Source organism: Aquarana catesbeiana, linkage group LG01, assembly GCF_042186555.1.
Source record: "Aquarana catesbeiana isolate 2022-GZ linkage group LG01, ASM4218655v1, whole genome shotgun sequence".
Taxonomy (NCBI): Eukaryota; Metazoa; Chordata; class Amphibia; order Anura; family Ranidae; genus Aquarana; species Aquarana catesbeiana.
The window spans coordinates 688,876,007-688,899,464 of NC_133324.1; the positions used below are offsets into that span (position 1 = coordinate 688,876,007).

Below are 23,458 nucleotides of genomic sequence, written 5' to 3' on the forward strand. Positions count from 1 at the left end.
TCTTTATTTTTATGTCAATTTCTTAAAGCGGTTGTATACCCTGCTTTTGTGTTTTTTACCTACTGGTAAACGTGCACTGTTTAGGAGATATTCACCCTACAAGCAGACGCTGACTTCAGCGTTGGATGCGCTCTGGAGGTCCGGCGTATAATGCCCGAACTTCAGAGCTTCTTGCCGGAACCATGGGCTCCCCCATGCATGCGCAGGAGTGACGTCATCGCGGCTCTGGCCACTCACAGCGCCGTAGCCCGCGAACCCAGAAGTAACACTGGGGGAACATGTCAGGCTTCCTTCTAAGGTAAGCATTTCATAATGAGCTAGTATGCGGTGCTGTTTTCCAGCTGACGTAGCCTTGGGGTTGTATCCAAGGAACCCTGAAGGTGCAGGGCCGGCCTGTAATGGTTTGTATTTTCTGTCTCTTGCTGTGCCCAGGCAGGGTTTAATGCCTGGAGCTCGGACTATGGCACACCATGTGTTTTAGGGTATGGTTGGGAAGCAGGTGCTGAACCACTTTTGAATTTGGCACCTCACGCCCACCTTACTGAGCCTGCACAACGCCCTCTTTGTGAGGCTTTTACTGCACATGTGCCACATCTTCCCTACGTCATATGCACTTGCCTTCATACCCATTCTCATCCTCTACCCAAAGCCTGCACCATTACCATGTTGCTCTGGCAAAGACAAGCCACGGGGTCCCTGCTGCTTTACAGTGACAAGGTCACAGATGGCCATAGAACATGCCTTGCTCCTGCAGCTGGTTGTGAGTACCTCTTGTGGGACCGGCACTCACAACTTGTAGTATGTAGGCTCATAAGTGCAGAGGGAACATTTCTGTGGGCTCTCTTGGCTCCTGACCCACTGAGGCAGCAAACATCGCCTAAGGGCCTGATGCTGACAGCCTAGACAGTTGCCCCTCTGCTGGAGTCCTCACTATGTCCCCCAAGTGTAACACCCTCCTCTGCGTTATCTAGGGAGGAATTTTTTACAACCATGTCAGACTTCATGGCTAATATCCATTTGATAGATGACTTGGAACATGGGAAATATGCGTGCCTCTTCTTCTTCTCCTTCAAAGTATCTGATTTTCTTTCCTGTCAAGGAAATTTTAATTGCTGTCATGTTCATCTGCAAGATCCTTGGTGTACAGTCCTAAGATGTATCTAGAGATCCCATTTCAATCCTTACTGATTATTTGATTTTTCAACAATTGAAACCTTGTGTCTGTTGCCCTGCACTACACTGATGTCATACGCCTGATGGGTCTATTGTCTGTTCATATGGAGGACCCTGTCGCTCAAATGCTGGTATGTGGAACATCAGTGCAAAAAAAATACCTATTGCACGTGCCCTTTTATGGTGAGCACCTCTTTGCTGTCTTTCTGGACAACTTTAACAGGGGTGACAAGTGAGGAAAAATAAGCAAAAAGCAAAAGAAAGCAAATGCTCAGACTAGCAAACAGCCTACTTTTGAAGCTAAGACAAGTTCCTGTCCTTTCTCCCAGTGCTCTAGGTTCAAAGCTGAAACTGTAACTCTGTTCCACTGCAAGCCTTGGACTTTTTAAGCACCCAAGCCTGTGAGCAAGCCCTCTATACCATGAGGTGATACCCCCGCTTCCCGAAATGGAGGTATGTCTTTTAACCTTTGCTACTATGGGTAACAAACGTGGTATCCAGGGGCTACTAACTCGACTTTCAAACTCTTTCTTCACCCCACTTCATGTTGTCAGGCCTGCCAACATCCCAGCAACGACAATCGGATGTCTATTCTGCTTTGTCACAACTCCTTTTTTTCTGAGAGTTCTAGCCATAGTGCTGGAAAAAGAAAGGTTTCTCAAACCTATTTACTAATCCCCCCCCCCAAAGCAAAAAGAAGGCTTCCATCCCATTCTGCATTGAAATCTATAAGGTCTCTGATCTGGCAGCCAGATGCAGTAGTGCAGTACTACCTGTTTTTATTATTTGGCATCTGGATGCTTTCTTATGGATTCTATGTACTTTTTAAGTTATCTTAAGAAATTACTACACTACATATGGCCGCTTTGGTGTTTGGCCCCATGATGTGAGCGCTCCTTTTCCATTTAGTGGCGTTGTGAGTATTCCAACAACCCCCAGTGGTGTGTAAACCCTGCCGTAGCCAGAAGATCCTTGGTGAATGGATGGAGCTGGATGACCTTAAAGGAAAACTGTATATTTTTAACTTGCTACTTGCTGCATTGGCAGCTTTGGAGCTGGTGAGTGTGTTCTTATTCTCAGTCACAAGTGGTGTGGATTTTTCTGGATAGTGAAAGTCATACATGGACACTCTGAATTTAAAAGATGTTTTACTCAATTTTATTTATTCACACGATTCTCAGTGGATTAATATATTTTTTCACTTGATTATTTCATGTTTGTTTTTATTGACACTTACCATTGTTACACTAAGGCGCTGCACTTTGTTTTATACATGGAATCTATAAGGTCATTCATTGCTTTCCTCCATTGAGGAGACTTTCTGCCTTTGTGGATATCAAGGATGCATACTTGCATCTTTCCAACACATCAGTGCTATCTCCATTTTGTGGTGGTTTTGCCACACTACAAGTTATTTGCACTTCCCTTAGGTCTGTACACTGTACTTCCCATCTTGACTAAGGTGCAGGCTCCCTTACTTGCTCTGCTTCATTCGTAGGGAATACTCAAGTGGGATATATCTATAACCTTCTCCTGAGGAAGACATAGGCCTTATCTGACAATGCCCATGAAACTGTTTAGAGGCTGCAATGGTTTGGTTGGTTCCTGAACCTTCAGAAATCTGCACTGAATCTGACTCACTGCTTAGAGTTTTTCTTCCACTGTACAAAACTGCTGACTCTATGCTTCCAGGTTTGGACTCTAAAGTTCAAGAGCCAATCAACTGTTTCCATACAAGTTCTGGACCTTATGGTTCTTTCTTTTGAGGCCATTATGTATACTTAATTCTACTTCAGAGCATTGGAACTCAATGTTCTGGCTGAGTAGGACATAAAGGCGCACAAATCCAGCCCTAGAGTCAGGGAAATTTTCCTTTTGTCGCTCTGTAAGATTTTTACAACAAATGCCAGCCTGACACGGGGCATAGGAGCCCTGGAACCCTTTTGTGCAGGGCATGTGATCACCAGAGAAAGCTTGTCTTCCAGTCAACATACTGGAGCTCAGAGTGATCTGGTTATCTATTTAGGGCTGGACCTCCAAATTGCAGAGAAGCCGAGGCTGAACTTCATGTTCTAACCCTGTCAGTCATCCACATTTTAGGTGTGGAAAGAAAACTTTTAGATGTTAATGTCTGTATTCTAAAGAGTGGTCTCTTCACTCAGATGTGTTTCAAGACCTCTGTTAAAAGTGTGTACCTCCTGGCTTGCACGTTCAACTACAAACTGAGCAGAATTGTCTCCAGGTGCAGGGACCCTCTAGATATAGCAAATGGATGCCCTAGTGACTCAGTGGGATCAGCTCAACCTCATCTATGCCATTCCCCTTCTGAAACGCCTTCCTTGTCTGCTTCATAGAATCAACACAGAGGGCATTCTGATGCTATTCTTCACATCGAAATTGCCCAGGTGGATGTGGTACTCGAACCTTATAAGATTCACCATGGGCACTCCCAGATCATCTGGATCTTTGATTCAAAGGACCGGTGTGCCACCCTGCTTCATGATCACTAACTTTTAACTGAATGGCTGTTAAAGCCCAGGTCCTAAATCATAGGGCACATCTCATTCTGTTATTCCTATATTTATAAAAGCTAGTAAATGCACCTCTCGCAAGGTCTATCCTTGCACGTTAAATATGTACTTTACACAGTACAGGGCAAGAAAATTCAATCTTAGGAGGCATCCTGGCCTTCCTCTAGCCAGGCCTGGATCAACATTCGACTTTGAGTACCTCAAAAGCAAGGTCTCTGCTCTTGTGATATTTTTTTTCCCCCAAAGATTGCTTGCCTCTTATTCCCTCATGCAAGCCCTTTGTACAAAGTGTAACTCGCATACTGTAGTTCCACCCGTATATCCACCTGTGACTCCATGGGACTTCAACCTAGTTCTGTCAGCCCTTCAAAAACACGCTTTCTTCAAAAACACCCTTTCAACAAATTGGAAAAATTCCTATGTCTGCTCTCACTCACGCGGCAGCCTTTTTTTTTACATTACCTCTGCAAGAGGAGTTTCTGAGTAGGCTGCCTTGTCTTGTAAGGAACGTTTTCTGGTGACAAGGTTGTCTTGAGGGCTAGATTGGTTTCTTCCTTTCACCTTGACCAGGACATTGTGCTTCTATATCTCTGTCCTGTGCCGGTACATCCCATGGAGATAATCCTCTATTGTTTTATATGCGGTGCAAGCTGTTTGAGTTCATTTCTCAGCTATGGCTTCCTCCTAATGGACTGACTTCTTTTTTGCCTTTCCCAAGTGTCCCTTTAACTGACATCATGCCTTTCATTCTACTATTCCTAATTGTCTTAGGCAGCTCATTATTCAAGCATATAGGCTTAAGCACAATGTTCTTACTTTTCCTGTAAAGGCACACTACACTAGAAGAGTGTATCCCTCTTGGACCTTTAAACACCTGTTGGCTGCTTCCTGGTCTTCTGTTCACACATTGACTAGGTTCTACCAAGTGAATGTTCAGGCCTTTTTTTGACACCAGCTTCCGACATAAAGCCCTTAAAGCAGATCTTTGTGCTGCATGCTACCCCAGTTCTACACTGTTATTTTGGAAGGATTATTGGTGGATTATTGGTGTTTGTTTGCTGTGTTTCCCACCGCTCAGTTGTACTGTTTTTGGACATCCCTCTCGTCCCCTAATGAATGATAAAGAAAACAGTATTTTTGTATTTATATAAACTTTTTTACTTGGATTCCATTAAAGAACAAAAGTCCCACAACCTGTCTTTATTATCCACTCCTCCTACTACTTTTCCACAAAAATACAGATTGAGAGGGATGGAATGGGATATTTCTGTCTGACCAGTTAATGTCCATTCTCCAGTAATATAACCCCTTTTGTCTCAGAATTAACTCTGTTGCCCCATAGTATACTTTAGAAAAGACTTTCATGGTAAATGCAAAAATCCAATTTAAATAGCCAGTATATTTGTATTTTTAGAGAAAAACCGTGTGGGGCTACCCTTTAGTATCAGACCTTTATCCAGTCATGCAGCCTGGGTGGTAAAGAAAGGAAGGGCAGCAAGCATGTGCCCCCTTCTTATACCATACTGGGCCACATTCCTTTCAGCCTCCCATCCTGCAAAGCCCACTTGTCCCAATGATGAGGGACAAGGGCCTCTTCACCACCTTCCTACTCTTTGTGGGTATAGGTAAGGGGTACTTAAAGTGAGGATATAGATTCAGCTTTTTTTTTTTTTTTTTACATTAAATGTGTGTTTATTGAGCATTGACAAGAAACAAAAAAGGAGTACAGTGTACATTATGAAAACCAAGCAGAATAACAATACATTTTGCAAAACGTACAAATAAAATTCGTATACAGTACTGTAACCCATGTCTGATCTTTTTATTTCCTTTCTTTCCCATGGTGTATGTGTGGAGTTGATTGATCTTATCGTACTAGTTTGACTGATTCGTGCTGTAGTATCTCAGCATGCGTGTCGCGGGGGAGGGTTGGTCCTCGAATTACCCCGTTACCTAATTTTTCCCTCAAGTGCAAGTATCAGGTGACTGTGTCCATTTATCCCATATTTGTTCATATTTTATAGGGCAGCCTCTGTGTATGTAGATTAGTTTTTTATAAGGTAATGTGTTATTGACTTCTGCCAACCAGTGTGAGAACCCTGGGGGGTTAGGTCTCATCCAAACTCTAGCAATGACCTTACGAGCAGAGAAGAGTGTTTCATGTATAAATACCTTTTGAAATTTATTTATCTCGGGGTCTGATAGAATTCCCAGCAGACAAAGTTTGGGCTGCAGTGTTACCGGAGAGCCCATTGTATCATGGAGGAAGCGCACCACTTGTGCCCAATATGCTTGGATCTGGGGGCACTGCCACAAAAGGTGGAAAAAGGTTCCGGTAGCTTGGTTGCACATTGTGCACATTGTGGATTGATTACCCCTATATTTAGACAGTCTTAATGGCGTAAGGTATGCTCTGTGAATCAAAAATAGTTGAGTTAATCGGTCTGACAGTCTGGGGGACACTAGTTTGCATGTGTCGAGAGCATCACTCCATTCGTCGTCTGCCAGCGCGCCTACCTCTCCTTCCCATCTTGTTTTCAGGGCGTAGGCCGATGACGTAGCCTGCGGTAGCATTAGCATTAAATAGAATTGGGAGATTAGTTTTTTCGGGTCAGGGCATTTCAGTGCTTCCATTAATGGGTTGTTTACCAGGTGACATTCTCCCGATGGGAACTGTGAATGAAAGGCGTGGCGCAACTGCAGGTACCTGAAGAACATTTGGTTTGGGAGCATATATTCCGTTTTTAGTCTATCAAAAGTTTTTAGCCTGCCGTTATGTATAATGTGTTGTATATAGATGATCCCTCTAGAACTCCACAGCTCACTGTCAGGCAACAAATCGAATTCAGGAAGGTTCGAGTTGTGCCACAGGGGGGTGAACTCATTTATTGTTGGTAGTTGGAGTCTATTCATGGATAGGTTCCAAATCTTGGTGTAATGATAGAGTAACGTTTTGCGGTTAGTGTTCCTGTCTTCCCCAGTGGTTTTCCCCGCCATTACAGTCAATGGGTCTTGTGATGACTGAGACCACTTTGGGCACAACAATTGCAGGAATCTTTCCCTATCTGTCTTATCCACATGAAATATTTGGGATAATTGCGCTGCAATGTAGTAAGCATTGAAGTCTGGTACAGCCATTCCTGCCAAGTCTGTGGGGTTTTTTAGTTTTTGCCAAGCAATTTTATGTCTGTTGTTACCCCACACGAATGGCTTTATGATGGCTTCCATTAGTTTGAAATGTCTAAGCACTAGGTATATTGGCGAGTGCCAAATCATGTAAAGTATTTTAGGTAAGAGGACCATTTTGGTCAGGTTTATCCGTCCCATTACTCCCAAAGGGAGGCGGGCCCACACCTGTGTTTTGTGCTTAAGCATTGCAAATAACGGCGTTATGTTGAGTGTCTCGTAATCCGCTGGGTCTCTTGTGGTTCTTATGCCCAAGTATTTGATGATCTCTACTCTCTGTAAGGGCAATCCGGCTCCGTCCCTGGACTGTGGGAAGCTGTCAAGGGGTAGTATCTGGGATTTATCCCAGTTTATCCTGAGGCCGGAGAACGTACCAAATCGTTCTATTAGGTCCAGTGTAAGGGGCAGGGAATTCTCAGAGTCATCTAGGTATAGTAGGGTGTCATCTGCGTATGTACTAATTTTTTCCGTCACGTCCCCCCTGCGGAGCCCCTTTATTTGCGGGTGCGACCGGATGGCTATGGCTAAGGGCTCTGCCGCCAATGCATACAGCAGGGGCGACAGAGGACATCCCTGTCTCGTGCCTCTGGATAACAAGAATTGGTCGGATGGCCATCCGTTCGCTAGTACCCTTGCTGATGGAGATTGGTATAGAAGTTGCACCCATTTTATAAATTTCGGGCCGAAGCCGAATCTGCCCAGGCACCTCCACAGGTATACCCATTCCACTGAATCGAACGCCTTGGCTGTGTCCAAGGTGACGATTATTCTTGACCCTACGTTGTCGTGTGTGGCTTGTAGGTTTATGAACAGTCTTCTAAGGTTGAAGGATGTATTTCTACCCGGCATAAACCCTGCTTGGTCACTATGTATTAAAGAGAGGATTACTTTATTAAGACGGATGGCTAGTATTTTTGCAAGTATTTTAATGTCTACTTGGAGTAGAGATATGGGGCGGTAAGACTCGGGGATGAGTGGGTCTTTCCCTGGTTTGGGGATCAATACTATGGTGGCTTCTCTCATGGACGCTGGCATTCTAGAATCTTTGAATATGGCCTCGTATAGCTGTAATAGTCTAGGGATCAGTGTTTCTGAGTATGTGGAGTAGAACTCCACTGGTAGGCCGTCCGAGCCCGGGGACTTCGAGACTGGGAGTTCCGCCAGGGCTCCTGATATCTCGTCTATTGTTAGTGGGGCCTCTAGTTCCTCAACCTGTTCTGCAGAGAGCTGGGGAATTGTCAGTTCTCCCAGGAATGTTTCCATTGGGGAGGTGTCTGACGGGACTGTTGTTGTGTAGAGTTTGTGGTAGAATTCTCTAAAGATGTCTGTAACTCTATGCGGTTCTGTTTCTATTGCTCCGTTGGGTGAGCGCACTGAGATTACCACAGGGGGTCTATCTTCACTATGTATTAAATAGGCAAGGAGTTTTCCCGCCCGGTCCCCGTGTTCGAACGATCGCTGTCTATGGAAAAATAGTTTTCGTTTGGATTTTTCGTAGTGTAGTTGGGCCAGCACCCTTGTACAGAGTTTAAGGTTGTCCGCTCTATCTGCAGTTGGGGCTTCAAGAAATATCTTTTCTGAGTCTCGGAGGCTCTCCTCCGCCCTGATTATTGCCGCCTCTGACACTCTTTTTAGTTTGTTAATTCTGTTGGTTAGTATCATGCGGGCGTGTTTCTTGAAGGCTTCCCATACCAACTGGACCGAGGCAGAGCCCTCATTGATTAGAAAATAGTTTCCCCACTCCGATGAGAGGTCGTCCTCCTCCGGCAGTAAAGTCAGCCAGAAAGGGTTCAACCTCCATGTCGCCGGGGGGCGGTTGTGGGGAACAGTAAGTATAACCCAATAGGGGCAGTGATCTGATAGGGACCTAGGGGAAAAGCCCGCGTCTGACAGTCTAGGGAGGAGCACATTAGATACCAATATTAGGTCTATTCGGGACATAGCTCGGTGTGACGAGGAGAAGCAGGAAAACCGCCTGTCTACAGGATTCCTGACTCTCCACGTATCTACTAGGTTAAAGTCAGACAGGAGTCTGGCGAATCTTGTGAGGTGAGACGTCACTGGTTCTGTGGTTGACATGTTAAGTCTGTCTAGGGCTGGATCAAGTACATTGTTAAAATCACCAAGCCACACAGCAGGAATGCCAGGGTGCAGGGTCATGAAGTCAAACCCGGCAGCTATAACAGTCGCGCTGAATGGTGGTGGAACGTAAAATGCCATGAGGAGGAGCAGGTCTCCATATATCTTAGCTTTTAAAAGGACATATCTGCCCGATGGGTCGATCACTGAGTCCTGGAGCTCGAAATGGGTATTTTTAGCAATTAAAAGTGAGACTCCCCTGGAGAGGGTAGTGTGCGTTGAATGGAATGCCCATCCAATCCACGGTCTCTTAAGTACTCTATGTGCGAGGCCTTCGGCGTGTGTTTCTACCAGAGCCACTACATCTGCTCTTTGTTTCTTGAGAAGTGAAAACACCGCCGACCTTTTTATAGGTTCCCTGAGTCCGCAGATATTCCACGTGATAAATTTTAGGCTAGCCATTTAAATGTGAATATGAGGTATTGAGCCCCAGAACTTGGATCCCCCCCCCCAAGCAGCACAGCACATATATCATAAATCATAACCATTATCAAAAACGCCATGGGGTTATTTTGGTAGCAATTCAATTTTTTAGACATTGGGTTAGACATTAGAACTTCTAAAATTCTAATAACCCCTTCCCCCCTCCCCGCTCTGCACCTTCCAAACTTGGTGCGAGCTTCGATCCCGAACTGCCAACTGGGCATAAACATTGTCCCACCTGTGGAGGAAGAGTTAGAGCTTGACCATGATAAACTCAGGTGTCCCAAGCCACATGTTCAGCTTTGCCGAAGACTGTGCGCTCCATTTCAGGTGGTGAACTGTATTGCGTGGGGCGAAAATACGCTGCGTGTTGTTGCGCATTTCAGGACTTGACTCACCACTCATGGTGAGTACTTTTTAGACATTACCTAGCTCCGTCGGTTGCCTGTGTGGACTCTATTAGGAAGTGTATGAGTAAGTACCTGAAGCGTGTCTCAGTGTTAAGGGGTTATAAGAAACCCGTTGATTCGATTGTACCGGTTGTTGTAGGGTGAAAAAGTTCTCACGGTTTGTTGCCAGCCGGGTGTTCCTGATGAGATGTGTAGCTCTGGCGTTAGTTGGAGTCCGCTCGTGTTCAGTTGTGTTCAGGGGTAGATCCAATCCAAGTGGAATTGATGAGCAGTCATCCATCATCGGGGGATAATAGGGGGGATGTAAGGAAGGTGGGATGACGGACAGTTCATCCTTTGATTTGGTATGAGGTTTCAAATTTGGAGTCGATCCGTGTGAAAAGGCAGGGTGCAGTAGGGTGAAAGATCTGTAGTGGTCACATATTGACGTAGGCGCAGAGATGAGTATGAGAAAAGCTAGGACTTATTCGTGGTTTTCCCTCTGTTCCAGCCAGGCGATGGCGGCCTCTGGATCCTCAAAAAAGTGCGCTCTGTCCTCTCCCTCCACACGGAGGCGGGCCGGGAAGAGCATGGCGTATTTGATGTTTTTGATGCGAAGGCGCCTTTTGACCTCCATAAATGTACGCCTTCTCCGCTGCACCTCTGCGGAGAAGTCCGGGTAGATTGCTATCATTTTGTTTCCTAAGGGAATGTTCCCCTTCGCTCTGCTGAGGCGAAGTATGGCGTCTCTGTCTCTGTAATTCAGGAACTTTGCGATAAACGTGCGCGGAGGGGCTCCAGGTGGTGGCGGTCTGCCCGACAGGCGGTGTGCGCGCTCCACCACAAATGTTGGGGAAAAAGATTCTCTTCCATATGTATCGCAAAGCAGATTTTCAAGGAACGTGGGGGGGTCTCTCCCCTCAGCCCCCTCAGGGAGACCCACAAATCTGAGGTTGCATCGCCTGAGGCGGTTCTCGATATCACCCTGCTTTTGAATCAATTGGTTTACTTGATGCTGCAGCTCAGATGTTGTATTTTGCAGGGGGGGAGGGAATCCTCCATATTGCTCAGCCTAGTCTCTGCCTCAGTGACTCTGCCCTTTAATTTTTGAAAGTCCTGCCTTACCAGTGAGATGTCCACTTTGACTTCTTCTATCCACGCTGTGAGGGTTGTCTGGCATGCTGTAGCAGCTTCCTGGCATGATGAGATCGCCTCCAGCACCCTCGCTGTGTCTGTCCCTGTAGGAGGCTCTTCTTCCAGCGCGGCGGCGCCATCTTGGCTGGAGGGGTCCGTGCCTTGCCGGCGGAATTGTTCCAGCTTTGCGGCCGCTGTAGATGCCTTTTTTGTAGGCGACATGACCCCTGCAAGTTGCCGGTTCGGTGGTGGTGTGTTGTGGGCTGAGGTAAGCAGCTTAGCGGTCCCAGGAGATTATAAAAGGATCAATGGCCGGCGGAGCTCTGTCTAGTTGCATCCTACTGCATGCCGCTCCAGGCCACGCCCCCCAGCTTTTTTTTTTTTTTTTTTTTTTTATTAAAAATAAAAAACGTTATACTTACCTGCTCTGTGTAATGCCCCAACAGTGTTCCTGGCTCCTCCCTCTTGACCAGTGCCACCAATAGGAAGCCGCTTCCATAAGCCACATCCATAAGCCACATAGAGCCGTGCCCCCCCCGTTCTGTTCTCATTGGCTCTCTGGCTGTGATTGACAATGGCCAATGAGGAGGGGGAGTCCCGGGACAGCCAAGGCTCTTGTGCGCATGGCCGGATCGAGAGAGGGCTCAGGTGAGTATTGGGGGTGTGTGGGGGAGCTGCACACACAAAGTTTTTTAACCCTTCATGCACAGAATGCATGAAGGTGAAAAACCTTCAGCCTTTACAACCACTTTAAGTGCTTTGAAGCACACATTAATGTTTAGTTCTTCAAGTAAATTGTATAAAATTGGATTGAGATGACTCAACATGAAGTGGAAATCGCCAATTTTGCATAGGGACTATATTGTTAGCTAATTTGCAGTGTTAAGGTAATGCCATATACATTTGTGCATTATGCTGGACACGCACAAATTTATATAGAAGTTGAAGTCTCTTAGTTCCGTACTTGACCTATACGTTGAAAATTACAGTGTATATATAGATATATCTATATATACACCATATATCTATCTATATATCTAGATGTATGTGTATGTGTATATATATATATATATATATATATATATATATATATATATATATATATATATATATATATATAAATTCACTCGTTACATGAATTGGTAAGGCATAAATAAGCATTAATAAGCATTAATCTTTTAACAATAAATATACCGTATAATTGCCATGAATATAAACTTCTTCCTTATGTCACCTAAACCTAAGAATCCTTGATAACATGGCCCATAGGGTTCCAATAAGCATTGTGGGTTTTATATGAAGGGTGTATTGTTTTTAGCCATGCAAACCCTGTCTGGTAGGCTTGTAGTGGGTTAGAGGAACAGTAAAGCCTCATCAGTAAATGGAGCCATATGTTTTGAACATACTTGTATGCCCCGTGTAAGGTGTACCTTTACAAACTATATACAAAAAAGATGTTTTTACAATATAATCTTCTTGTTTTGTCTTTCTAGATCCCAAAGCAGAAACCAGGCTGTACATAACAGTAAATGATTTTGAGTTCCATGTGTACAATCGTTCTGATCTTTATGGACACCTCCAGGAAGTTTTTGGTTTAGACCCAACAATATTCCCTCCCCGGAAAGAAGATGATAAGGTCCGAGAAAATGGAAAAGAAAAGGTGCATGCTGGACTTGCAAGGTATTAAGGTTTCTTCAAGTACTGGTTGTTTACAGAAGTCGTTTGCATTTAAATGGTTCTAAATGCTGGACATTTTTTACCTTAATGGATTCCCTGCATTAGGGTAAAAAAATGTCCTAGTATTTGTATCGCCCCCTTACCCTCCTGTATAGTTATCTGAGGCTGATCTCGATTCAGCGCTATGCCCATCTGCAGCAGCTCTTTCCTTTTTTTCTGCTCACAGAGTTAGCAGCAGGAGCCATTGGCTGCTGTCAACCGAATCCTGAGAGCGAGGGGCAGGGCTGAGCTGTGCTGTATGTGTCAATAGATGCACACTGCTCGGCTTGGGAGCAAGCCCGCAGGTGTGCTCCCATAGCAAGTGGCTTTCTATGGTGGCGCACCGAGAACTGTTCTGGTTAGTACAGGGCTCCTCTTTCATGTCAGGTCAGTATGATTGGGGACTTATCAAGCCAGAGTGGCAGTAGTGTTCCTGTTCTCATTTCTAACTCCTCTCACTCCCAGCATTGCTTTAGTTTTTTCTAGTGCCCACAGGTGAAGGACCTGTCTTTCCGCTGAGGGAATCTTTTCTGTTTTGATGCACAAATTTCTAGTTAAACTACCTTTCCCTGCTGAGCCTTGGTGCTTTATAGCAGTTTTACGGGTTTCCTGGCAGTGTAGGCTGCTCTGCCTCTCTCTCTCTCTCTCACTTGCAGAGAGATCATTGGATCATTGCACCCGAGCACAGATGGGGATCACAAGGCAGCTTACCATGTGATGCCCTATTCCACACTGCAGGTGCATCTCTTGTTCCCACCATGGGTGCAGGGCAGGGAGAGATCTGTGAGAGTCACTGAGAGGAAAGCTATCCTTTTAAACACAGAAGGCTTCTGTATTTACAAGGGACAGTGGGAAGCAGAGGGTGAGAGCCAGAAGTGGCAGAACTGAGTTCCATTTGAGAAAAAGCCTTGGGTGAGAGGGCCACATGAAATGGATTCAGCCTGCGGGCATTGTGTTTGACACATGGGATCGAGGGTATTTCCTGGCTTCTGTGGACATCAAAGATGCCTACCTCCACATCTGTATTTTTCTGCTCCAATCAGCTGTACCTGCTCATTGTGGTTGAGAAGCAACATTTTCAGTTTGTGGCTCTGCTGACAGCCCCACTTATGTTTATTAGGGCTCAGGTTTTGGCTCCTTGGTAGGCCAGGGAATCCCCATTCTATGGCCAGTGTGCCGCAGACAGTGCTGCAGGAGTTTGGCTGGGTCCTCAACCAAAGTCGATTCTGTAGCCATCATCATGGAATATCTGGGCCTCATCCTTAATATGGCCTTGGCATGAGTTTTCCTTTGCCAGAAAAAGCTTCAGACCCTTTGCATCAAGTTCCAGGAGTTAAGTTCCCTGGAACACACTTCCATTCACTTCTGCATGAGTGTGCTGGGGTTGATAGTACCCTCCTTCGTGGCAGTCCCGTACATGCAGTTTAATTCAAGACTGCGAGAAACTTAATATCCTTGCAGTGTGTGAGAAAAGGATTCTGTCCCTGGTTCGCCCCATGTCTCTGCACACCAAAGCCAGGTTATCTATAGAATGGTGTCTATGCCAGTGCTGCTGTTTGGGAAATCCTCTGTTCTCCCTGTAGTGTGGAAAGTACTGTAGAGAAGTCTTGGACTCTCTTAGACCAGGAGACCTGGTCAACAAAAGAAGCTTGGATGCCAGTAAACCTCCTTGAGCTGAGGGCAATTTGGCTTGCTTTTTACAATTGGACCACCCTGCTCTGGGGACTGCCAGTCAGAGTCCAATCTGACAATGCCATGGCTTTGTTGTACATAATCACCAAGGCTATACCAGAAGTCAGGCCACTCTTTGAGAAGCGGAGGTCATTCTGACCATTTTGCAAAACTCAATGATGTGATCCTGTTAGTGTTTTACCAACTTTGTCTTCGATGGGGGATGCCAGATGTACAAATAGGGGGAGATTTAGTAAAACTGATGCACACAGATTCTGGTGCAGCTGGTCATTGTAACCATGCGGCTTCTGGGTTTTATTGTCAAAGCTTACTTGAACAAGCTGAAGTTAGAAGCTGATTTGTTACTATGCACAGCTGAACCAAATTCTGTGTGCATCAGTTTTAGTAAATCTCCCCTGTAATGTTGTCCAGACTACAGCACAAACTGGACAAGTTCAGGTCCAGGTCCAGGGATCCTCAGGCCTTCTGAGTAGATGCCCTTTGCCCCGTCTGCTTTGGGGGATAGCGGGTGATGGCATTCTGGTGATTCTCATTGTACTGAGTAGGCCCAGGAAGGTGAGTCTTGAACATAGTCAGACTCCTAGGGGACTCTATATATGCATATATGTTAGCGCATAGGACCAATGATAATGCAATAAAATGATGCAATAATTAATGCAATACAATAATGCAATAAAAATGCAGTGGGATATACAGTAAACTAAAAATAGGGATAAGTTTATGATTGCTAGAGGTATAAAAAGTCCATGGTGAATAGTCACTGTAGTTAAAAAAACGTGGTTTTGCAAAAAACGTGGTTTTAAAAAACTTGAGTGTCTCTGTATAGGAACCCGCGCTGAGGGCAAGCTTTTCCGGGTGAGCGAAGTCAGCTCTCTAATACATAGGAGAAAAGAAACAAAGGAAAGGGCCTCTGAGTGCAGGTATTTATTGATAACAATAGATAAGTAATCCACACTTACAAGGAAGTAAGAAAAGATCAGCTTCGAAGGGGGGCAACTCATGGATCAGTCCCAATGTCCATAGCGAGGATAAGCAGCAGAGTGACTCCGGAGGGATGGCCGCGGTCCACCGCAAGGAGAGTACAAGCAACTGGACTAGATGGACGTTCCGTAATCAACCAGGGCACTCGTGGGCGTGTGACGTCACCAGAGTGAAAGAGACCACAACGCGTTTCAGAGCAAGCGCGAAGCTCACACTGGGCATGTGCGCTCCTTTATCTAGTGACACTTGATAAAGGAGCGCCCATGCCCAGTGTGAGCTTCGCGCATGCTCTGAAATGCGTTGTGGTCTCTTTCACTCTGCTGACGTCACACGCCCATGAGTGCCCTGGTTGATTATGGAACGTCCATTTAGCCCAGTTGCTTGTATTCTCCTTGCGGTGGACCGCGGCCATCCCTCCGGAGTCACTCTGCTGCTTATCCTCACTATGGACGTTGGGACTGATCCATGAGTTGCCCCCCTTCGAAGCTGATCTTTTCTTACTTCCTTGTAAGTGTGGATTACATATCTATTGTTATCAATAAATACCTGCACTCAGAGGCGCTTTCCTTTGTTTCTTTTCTCCTAGGGGACTCTAGGCCCTACAGGGTGGCCTGGACCTTCTTTCTCATTGCCCCACGTTCCATCCTGCTTCATGGTCTCTGACTTTAACAGCTTGGCTGTTGAATCCAAGTGCTGAGGGACAGGGGTCCTGTAGACTCAGTGATTCCCACTTTGCTAAAGGCCAGAAAGTCTACTTCACGTAGGGTTTACTACTGCGCGTGAAAAACATATTTTGCTTGGTGCAGAAAGGGAAAGCTTCATTCCAGCAAATACTCTGTGGCATGGAGTTATCCTTACTTCAGTCAGGACTGGACAGCCTTGAAGACACTAAAAGGCCAGGGTTCTGCCTTGGCTGTGTTCTTTTAGAGACTGTTTGTTTCTCACTCCCTGTTTCCTGGAAAGACATGCTGTCTTTATAGCCACAGTTGCTCTGGGATCAGCCTAATAATTACTCAGGCGTATGACTGTAAAGCTAGGGTTCCTGTCTTTCCTATGAAGACCCACTCTGCCAGAAGCGTTGGTTCTTCTTGGGTTTTTCAACATCAGGTCTTAGTTTCCCAGGTCTGTAAGGTGACCACCTGGTCATCTGCTTATACATTCTCTAAGTTTTAGCAGGTCAGTGTTCAGACCGGACGCTATTATGTCAGAATTCCACTCCAGGCAGCCCTGTAAGGGCCTTATCAGTTATTTTGTTATGTTAAGGGGATTGTGAAGAGATTGTGTGTCAGCACTAGGTTGATCAATGTGTGGCAGTGTGCAATATGTGTAGATATACAGACTCAAAACAATAAATATAGGTAAATGCAGCGCTCTAAATAATTTCATATATATTAAATAGGAGTTGAATTAAAGTGAATATTGACAATCTATACCAGTGTTTCTCAACTCCAGTCCTCAAGGCACCCCAACAGGTCATGTTTTCAGGATTTCCCTCAGATGAAAGGGCCGTGGTAATTACTAAGGCAGTGAAACTGATCAAATCACCTGTGCAAAATAATGGAAAACCTGAAAACATGACCTGTTGGGGCGCCTTGAGGACTGGAGTTGAGAAACACTGATCTATACTATAGACAAAACTGAAGTGTTGTGGCATTATAACTCATACATGGTGCCAAAAAATGGTCCTTTAAAGCAGTGGTCCTCAACCTTTTTGGCATCGGGGACCGGCTGCGTGGGAGATGAGCAATTTTTCTGGACAATGGCTGGTGTTGGCGCTTCAATCATCACGCACCATGGTTGATATGGTGTCAGAATGATTGAAACGCATTATTTCTATTATTACATTGTAATATAAAATTAAATAGTTCAACTCACCATAATGCAGAATCAGTGGGAGCCCAGAGTGTGTCACTTTCCACGTTGCCTGCCACCAGATGTGGAATGTCACTTGGCACGTCGCCTTCCAGCAGATGCAGAATGGTGGGTGGACCTCGTGCATGTAAGCTAAAGCTCAACGGCCATTTCACACCACGCACATCATCAGGAGCATTGCCAATAATGCTCCTACCAGTAATGCTCCTGATGATGCGTGTAAAAGTATGACAATAGTAAAGTAATTAAAGTAGAACTATGGCGCATTAAATAAAAAAAAGTGCATCTGCCCCTACAATTTTTTCATATCCTCCCTGCAAAGTCCCACAAATACATGTTGAGCTTGCGGGTGAAATCCACCTAATGAATCCTCTTGTGATGGGGTGCAACGATTCTTTGTTGTTCCTGAATTCAGAGTTGCCACACTCACAAATAGGTAGTGTCCACTTGCACTACACTGGGATGAAAAAGTGTTGCAGATCAAGTGTATTCATGACCTTAAAATAATATAATAAAAATATTGTCCAAAAAAAATGTTGCAGGGAGCATAGCTATCAGCATTGTCACTGCTGATTTACAAGCCTTTAGCTTGTCACAACACCTGACCACACCTAGTCCTGCCCACTGCTTTTGGATTGGCACTTGTTTAGACTGCATAACGGGGACCTTTAGCTTTACTTTAATAGTCAAAAGTTCACATTCTGTGCCTTATTTATGAGGGAAATTGTGCCATTCTGTGTTGACCCAGTGCAGTAAGTAAAGCAATTAAAAAATAGTGGAACTATATGATACCCTATACACTTGTGTTGCTTGGCAAAAGGATCCTTTCCTAAGCCTCTTAATTGCCAATTGACAAATAAATATGTAAGAAACATTCAGCTCAGATATAATATTCATATGATCTCTGTGGACTATTTTAAAGGCAAGAGTTGTGATGTTTTTCCTTGTTTAAAGAGTCAGCCCACATAAAACTGATATGTAAGTACTTGGTAGAGACAGAGAGATTGAAAAAAAAATCATCAGTTTTAGTATTTTTCTGGATCTCTGGAAGTGAGCATTTAATACCACATGCTGCAGCTCTGCCCATCAGCATTGGTCATAATGAGGATGCCTCAACTTCATTATCTCAATGTATCCATTTTTACATTACAGAGAATTCAGCAGGAAGTGTAAGACCACACACACACACACCTACCTTGGCTTCATGGGGGGGGAACAGAGCTGCGAACTCCAGCATATCCATATTGTCACTGGTGTCCCTAAGATATGAAAGAAGCTGTGATTTAACCTATTCACACGCACAAAAAATTAAAGCGTTTGTTACCCTTAAAAATAAATAAATAAATAAATAAATAAATTGATCTTGTCCCCATAAAGCATGTTATAGAGCACAGGAGTTGTGCTGTGTAATTTGGCCCCTTCTATCACCTGAAATACCTAGCTGATCCTGCCTGGTTCTGCCCTCCCCCCTGTAAACTGATCGCAGTTTATCATGGCTGTTGAGCCTTGACACTGTGGTCCGTTTACGTAGCTCTGTCATCCGTAGCTTTCCTCTGTCCTTTCTCCTCCTCTCCCCTCTCCCCTGTCCTCCTCTCCCCTCTCCTCTGTCCTCCTCCTCCCCTCTCCTCTGTCCTCCTCCTCCCCTCTCTTCTGTCCTCCTCTCACCTCTCCTCTGTCCTCCTCTCACCTCCTCTCCCCTCACCATCCCTGCCTGTCAGCTATTGACAGTATCCGCCCTTCCGCTCCTGCTGCTGAAATATGTAATTTCTCATACCTTCCTCTGTATTTAATAATGTAAAGAGCCCCAGTATTTGTGCTTTATAAAAATAATGCCGCTCTATATCTGATTTCAGAGCGCCGCTCAGCGCTCATGTGACCGGCCGCCTCTCTCCGCCTCTCCTCCTGACTGGCATCAGTGTGGGGGACTCTTGGCCCCGCCTGCTGAAGCTGTCAGATCGAGAGAGGGGAGTCACAAGAGCGCCAGGGGGCACTCTGAAATCAGGTATATAGCGTCATTTTTTTTTTTTATAAAGCACAGACGCGGGGGCTCCTTACATTATTAACCACAGAGGATGGAAGGAGGCAGCAAAGTGGCTTAACCACTTTAACTTACTGTAACTTTAAAGGATAGCCGGTATATTTGTCAATGCTTTGTCCCTAATTTTCCTTGTTCTTGCCAGTGCTAAAACGGAACCTCAAGATGCATCCTCATCGTGGAGATCTCTCATACCAGTGATTAAAGTGAATATCAGCACAGTAAGTAATACATAATTGTATGAAGATGGTTTGCCCTTTATGGATATAAATCAATAGAGCTGGTTCACATATGTCCGGGGCAGCCGCGATTGAAAAAAGGGTCCGGATTGAAAAAGGGTCCTGTGTGTGTTTCGGTCTTGTTCAGGTTCAGGCGCAAATTCATACATTTAATTCATTTTTTTAACCTGCAAAAAAAAATATGCTTTTTTCTTTCACAATCACAATGGCCCTTTACCATGTGATCAGCTGTGTCCAATCACAGCTGATCACAAGTAAACAGACTTGCCGATTATCTGCAGATCGTTCCTCCCATGCTGTGTCTGTGTGAGGAAAGGAGAGCTGTACATGTTTACCCTTATAATCAGGACACTGCTGATCAGTGCACATCAGTGAAGAAGAAAAAAATACTTATTTGCATAATATTATAACAGAAATTAAGAATTCTTTTTTTTTTTTTTTTTGTCTTTTGTTTGTCAAAAAATAAAAAAAACCCAGTGGCTATTAACCACTTGCTTACTGGGCACTTAAACCCCCCTCCTGTCCAGACCAATTTTCAGCTTTCAGTGCTCTCACACTTTGAATGACAATTACTCAGTCATGCAACACTCTACCCAAATGATTTTTTTGTCCTTTTTTCCATACAAATAGAGCTTTCTTTTGGTGGTATTTGATCACCTCTGGGTTTTTTATTTTTTGCGCTATAAATGAAAAAAGACCAAAAATTTTGAAAAAAAAAGAATTTTTCTTAATTTCTGTGATAAAATTTTGCAAATTGTTAATTTTTCTTCATAAATTTTGGCCACAATTTATACTGCTACATATCTTTGGTAAAAATAACCCAAAATTAGCAGAAATTATTTGGTCTGTTTGAAAGTTTTAGAGTCTACAAGCTATGGTGCAAATCATAAAAAATGTATCACATCTGATTTACTGGTGGCCTATCTCATTTCTTGAGACCCTAACAAGCCAGGAAAGTACAAATGCCCCCCAAATGACCCCTTTTTGGAAAGTAGACATTTCAAGGTATTTAGTAAGAGGCATGGTAAGTTATTTGAAGTTGTAATTTTTTCCCACAATTCTTTGCAATATTAAGATTTTTATTTTTTTATTTTTATTTTTTCACAAAATTGTCATTGTAATAACTTATTTCTCTCACATGGCATGTGCATACCACAAATGACACCCCAAAACACATTCTGCTACTCCTCCTGAGTATTACGATACCACATGTGTGGGACTTTTTCACTGCCTGGCCACATACAGAGGCCCAACATGCAGGGGAGCACCATCAGGTGTTCTAGGAGCAAAAATTACACATCTAATTTCTCAACCACCTATTACACTTTTGAAGGCCCTGGAGCACCAGGACAATGGAAACACCCACAAAATGACCCCATTTTGGAAAGCTAACACCCCAACGTATAATCTATGAGGCCTAATGAGTCTTTTGAACGGTTCATTTTTTTCCAGAAGTTTTTGGAAAATGTGGAAAAAAATGAAAACGCATTTTTTTTTTACACAAAGTTGTAAGTTTATAAGATATTTCCAACACATAGCATTTAGATAGCAAAAATGACACCCCAAAATACATTCTGCCATTCCTCCTGAGTATTACGATACCACATGTGTGGGACTTTTTCACTGCCTGGCCACATACAGAGGCCCAACATGCAGGGGAGCACCATCAGGTGTTCTAGGAGCAAAAATTACACATCTCATTTCTCAACCACCTATTACACTTTTGAAGGCCCTGGAGCACCAGGACAATGGAAACACCTACAAAATGACCCCATTTTGGAAAGCTAACACCCCAACGTATAATCTATGAGGCCTAAGGAGTCTTTTGAACGGTTCATTTTTTTCTAGAAGTTTTTGGAAAATGTGGAAAAAAATGAAAACGCATTTTTTTTTACACAAAGTTGTATGTTTATAAGATATTTCCAACACATAGCATTTAGATAGCAAAAATGACACCCCAAAATACATTCTGCTACTCCTCCTGAGTATTACAATACCACATGTGTGGGACTTTTTCACTGCTTGGCCACATACTGAGGCCCAACATGCAGGGAGCACCATCAGGTGTTCTAGGAGCAAAAATTACACATCTCATTTCTCAACCACCTATTACACTTTTGAAGGCCCTGGAGCATCAGGACAATAGAAACACCAACAAAATGACCCCATTTTAGAAAGCTAACACCCCAACGTATAATCTATGAGGCATAATGAGACTTTTGAATGGTTCATTTTTTTCCAGAAGTTTTTGGAAAATGTGGAAAAAAATGAAAACGCATTTTTTTTTTACACAAAGTTGTACGTTTATGAGATATTTCCAACACATAGCATTTAGATAGCAAAAATGACACCCCAAAATACATTCTGCTACTCCTCCTGAGTATTACAATACCACATGTGTGGAACTTTTTCACTGCCTGGCCACATACAGAGGCCCAACATGCAGGGGAGCACCATCAGGTGTTCTAGGAGCAAAAATTACACATCTCATTTCTCAACCACCTATTACACTTTTGAAGGCCCTGGAGCACCAGGACAATAGAAACACCCACAAAATGACCTCCTGAGTATGGCGATACCACATGTGTCAGACTTCTACACAGCCTGACCACATACAGAGATCCAACATGCAAGGAACACCGTCAGGTGTTCCAGGAACACATAGCATGCACATACCAAGAATTACACCCCAAAATACAGGACAAGCAAAGTGTAAACAAAAGATTACCTGTGGTTGTAGTAGCGCAGTTGTACACAGGAGGATAGCACTGGTCCAGGCAGCAGGCAGGGACTTGGTCAGCAACGGCAAACACAATTGTCCAGGCAGCAGGCAGGGATACTGTCCATATACAGTCCAGGGTTAGTGCAGGCAGAGATATTGTCAGAAGTGCCATAAATATTGGTCCTGGTAGTAGGCAGGTCCATGTGGTGTGGTCAGTGCGACAGGCAGGGACATAATGGCAGTAAGTCCTACAGGCAGCAGTAGGGCCTCATTCAGGACAGAATGGGGACAGGGGTAGAGGCTTCTCCCACCCAAATCTCTTTGAAGCCTCCGAGTCTCCAGACCCTAATCTAGGAATGAGAAAACAAAAAAAATTGTTTTCTTCATCCAGAAAAACAATTCTGGAGCCCCTCACATATGTGAGACCCCTGTGTTGAATCCCACTAGTCCAGTTTCAGGGTACAAGATCAGTCCAAGAGGCAGGCAAATATCATGGTCAAACAGTCCAAGGTCAGTTCCAGATCAGGCAGAGGTATGTACAGAATCGTTAGGCAGAAGCATGGTCGAATAACAGTCCAGGGTCAGTTCCAGATCAGGCAGCGTTATGTTCAGAATCGTTAGGCAGAAGCATGGTCGAATAACAGTCCAGGGTCAGTTCCAGATCAGGCAGCGGTAAGTACAGAATCGGCAGGCAGAAGCGTGGTCAAATAACAAGCCAGGGTCAGTTACAGAGCAGGTAGTGGCATAAGGGGTGTGAAGGTGTGTGAAGGCAGGAACTGAGGATTATGTTACCATACTTCACTAATAATTTAGTGAAGTATGGTAACGGCGAAAGCATTCACTTATGCAGAGGCCTGGTTCGGAAGGGCATTGGGCACAGTAATAAGATGTATCTCTTCTGACTCCTGCTCTGGTACACACCTTACATCTTTTTTGACGTCGTTGGCCTGTTGGTCTGGGAGGGAGTCTATCTGGAAAGTGGCGCTCGGAGAGTCGACTAAGAACATCAGATCGGATGGTTTCTGGGGGCCGTTCGGGAATATAAGGGCGGTGTAAATTTCCTCTTGGTAGCCAAGGAAGCGTTTGGGGTTTTGGGTGGAGTTACGGTAAATTACATATGAGTTGTATATGGCCAATTGAAAAAAATAAATTGCGACCTTCTTATACCAATGGTATGACCATCTTGTGACAAGGTATGGTTCCATCATTTGGTCATTGAAGTCGAC

The 23,458-nt window shown here is 44.4% G+C and overlaps 1 protein-coding gene across 1 annotated transcript in view; it reads left to right on the forward strand.

Annotated features, from left to right (window-relative positions):
• BLTP1 (bridge-like lipid transfer protein family member 1) overlaps nucleotides 1-23,458 on the forward strand; it is a gene marked incomplete in the record, with an annotated part of 561,636 nt that overhangs the window by 104,211 nt on the left and 433,967 nt on the right. Inside the window, 2 exon segments of the mRNA XM_073603515.1 lie at nucleotides 12,469-12,655; nucleotides 19,417-19,492. Of these exon segments, the coding sequence (XP_073459616.1) occupies nucleotides 12,469-12,655; nucleotides 19,417-19,492 (263 nt within the window).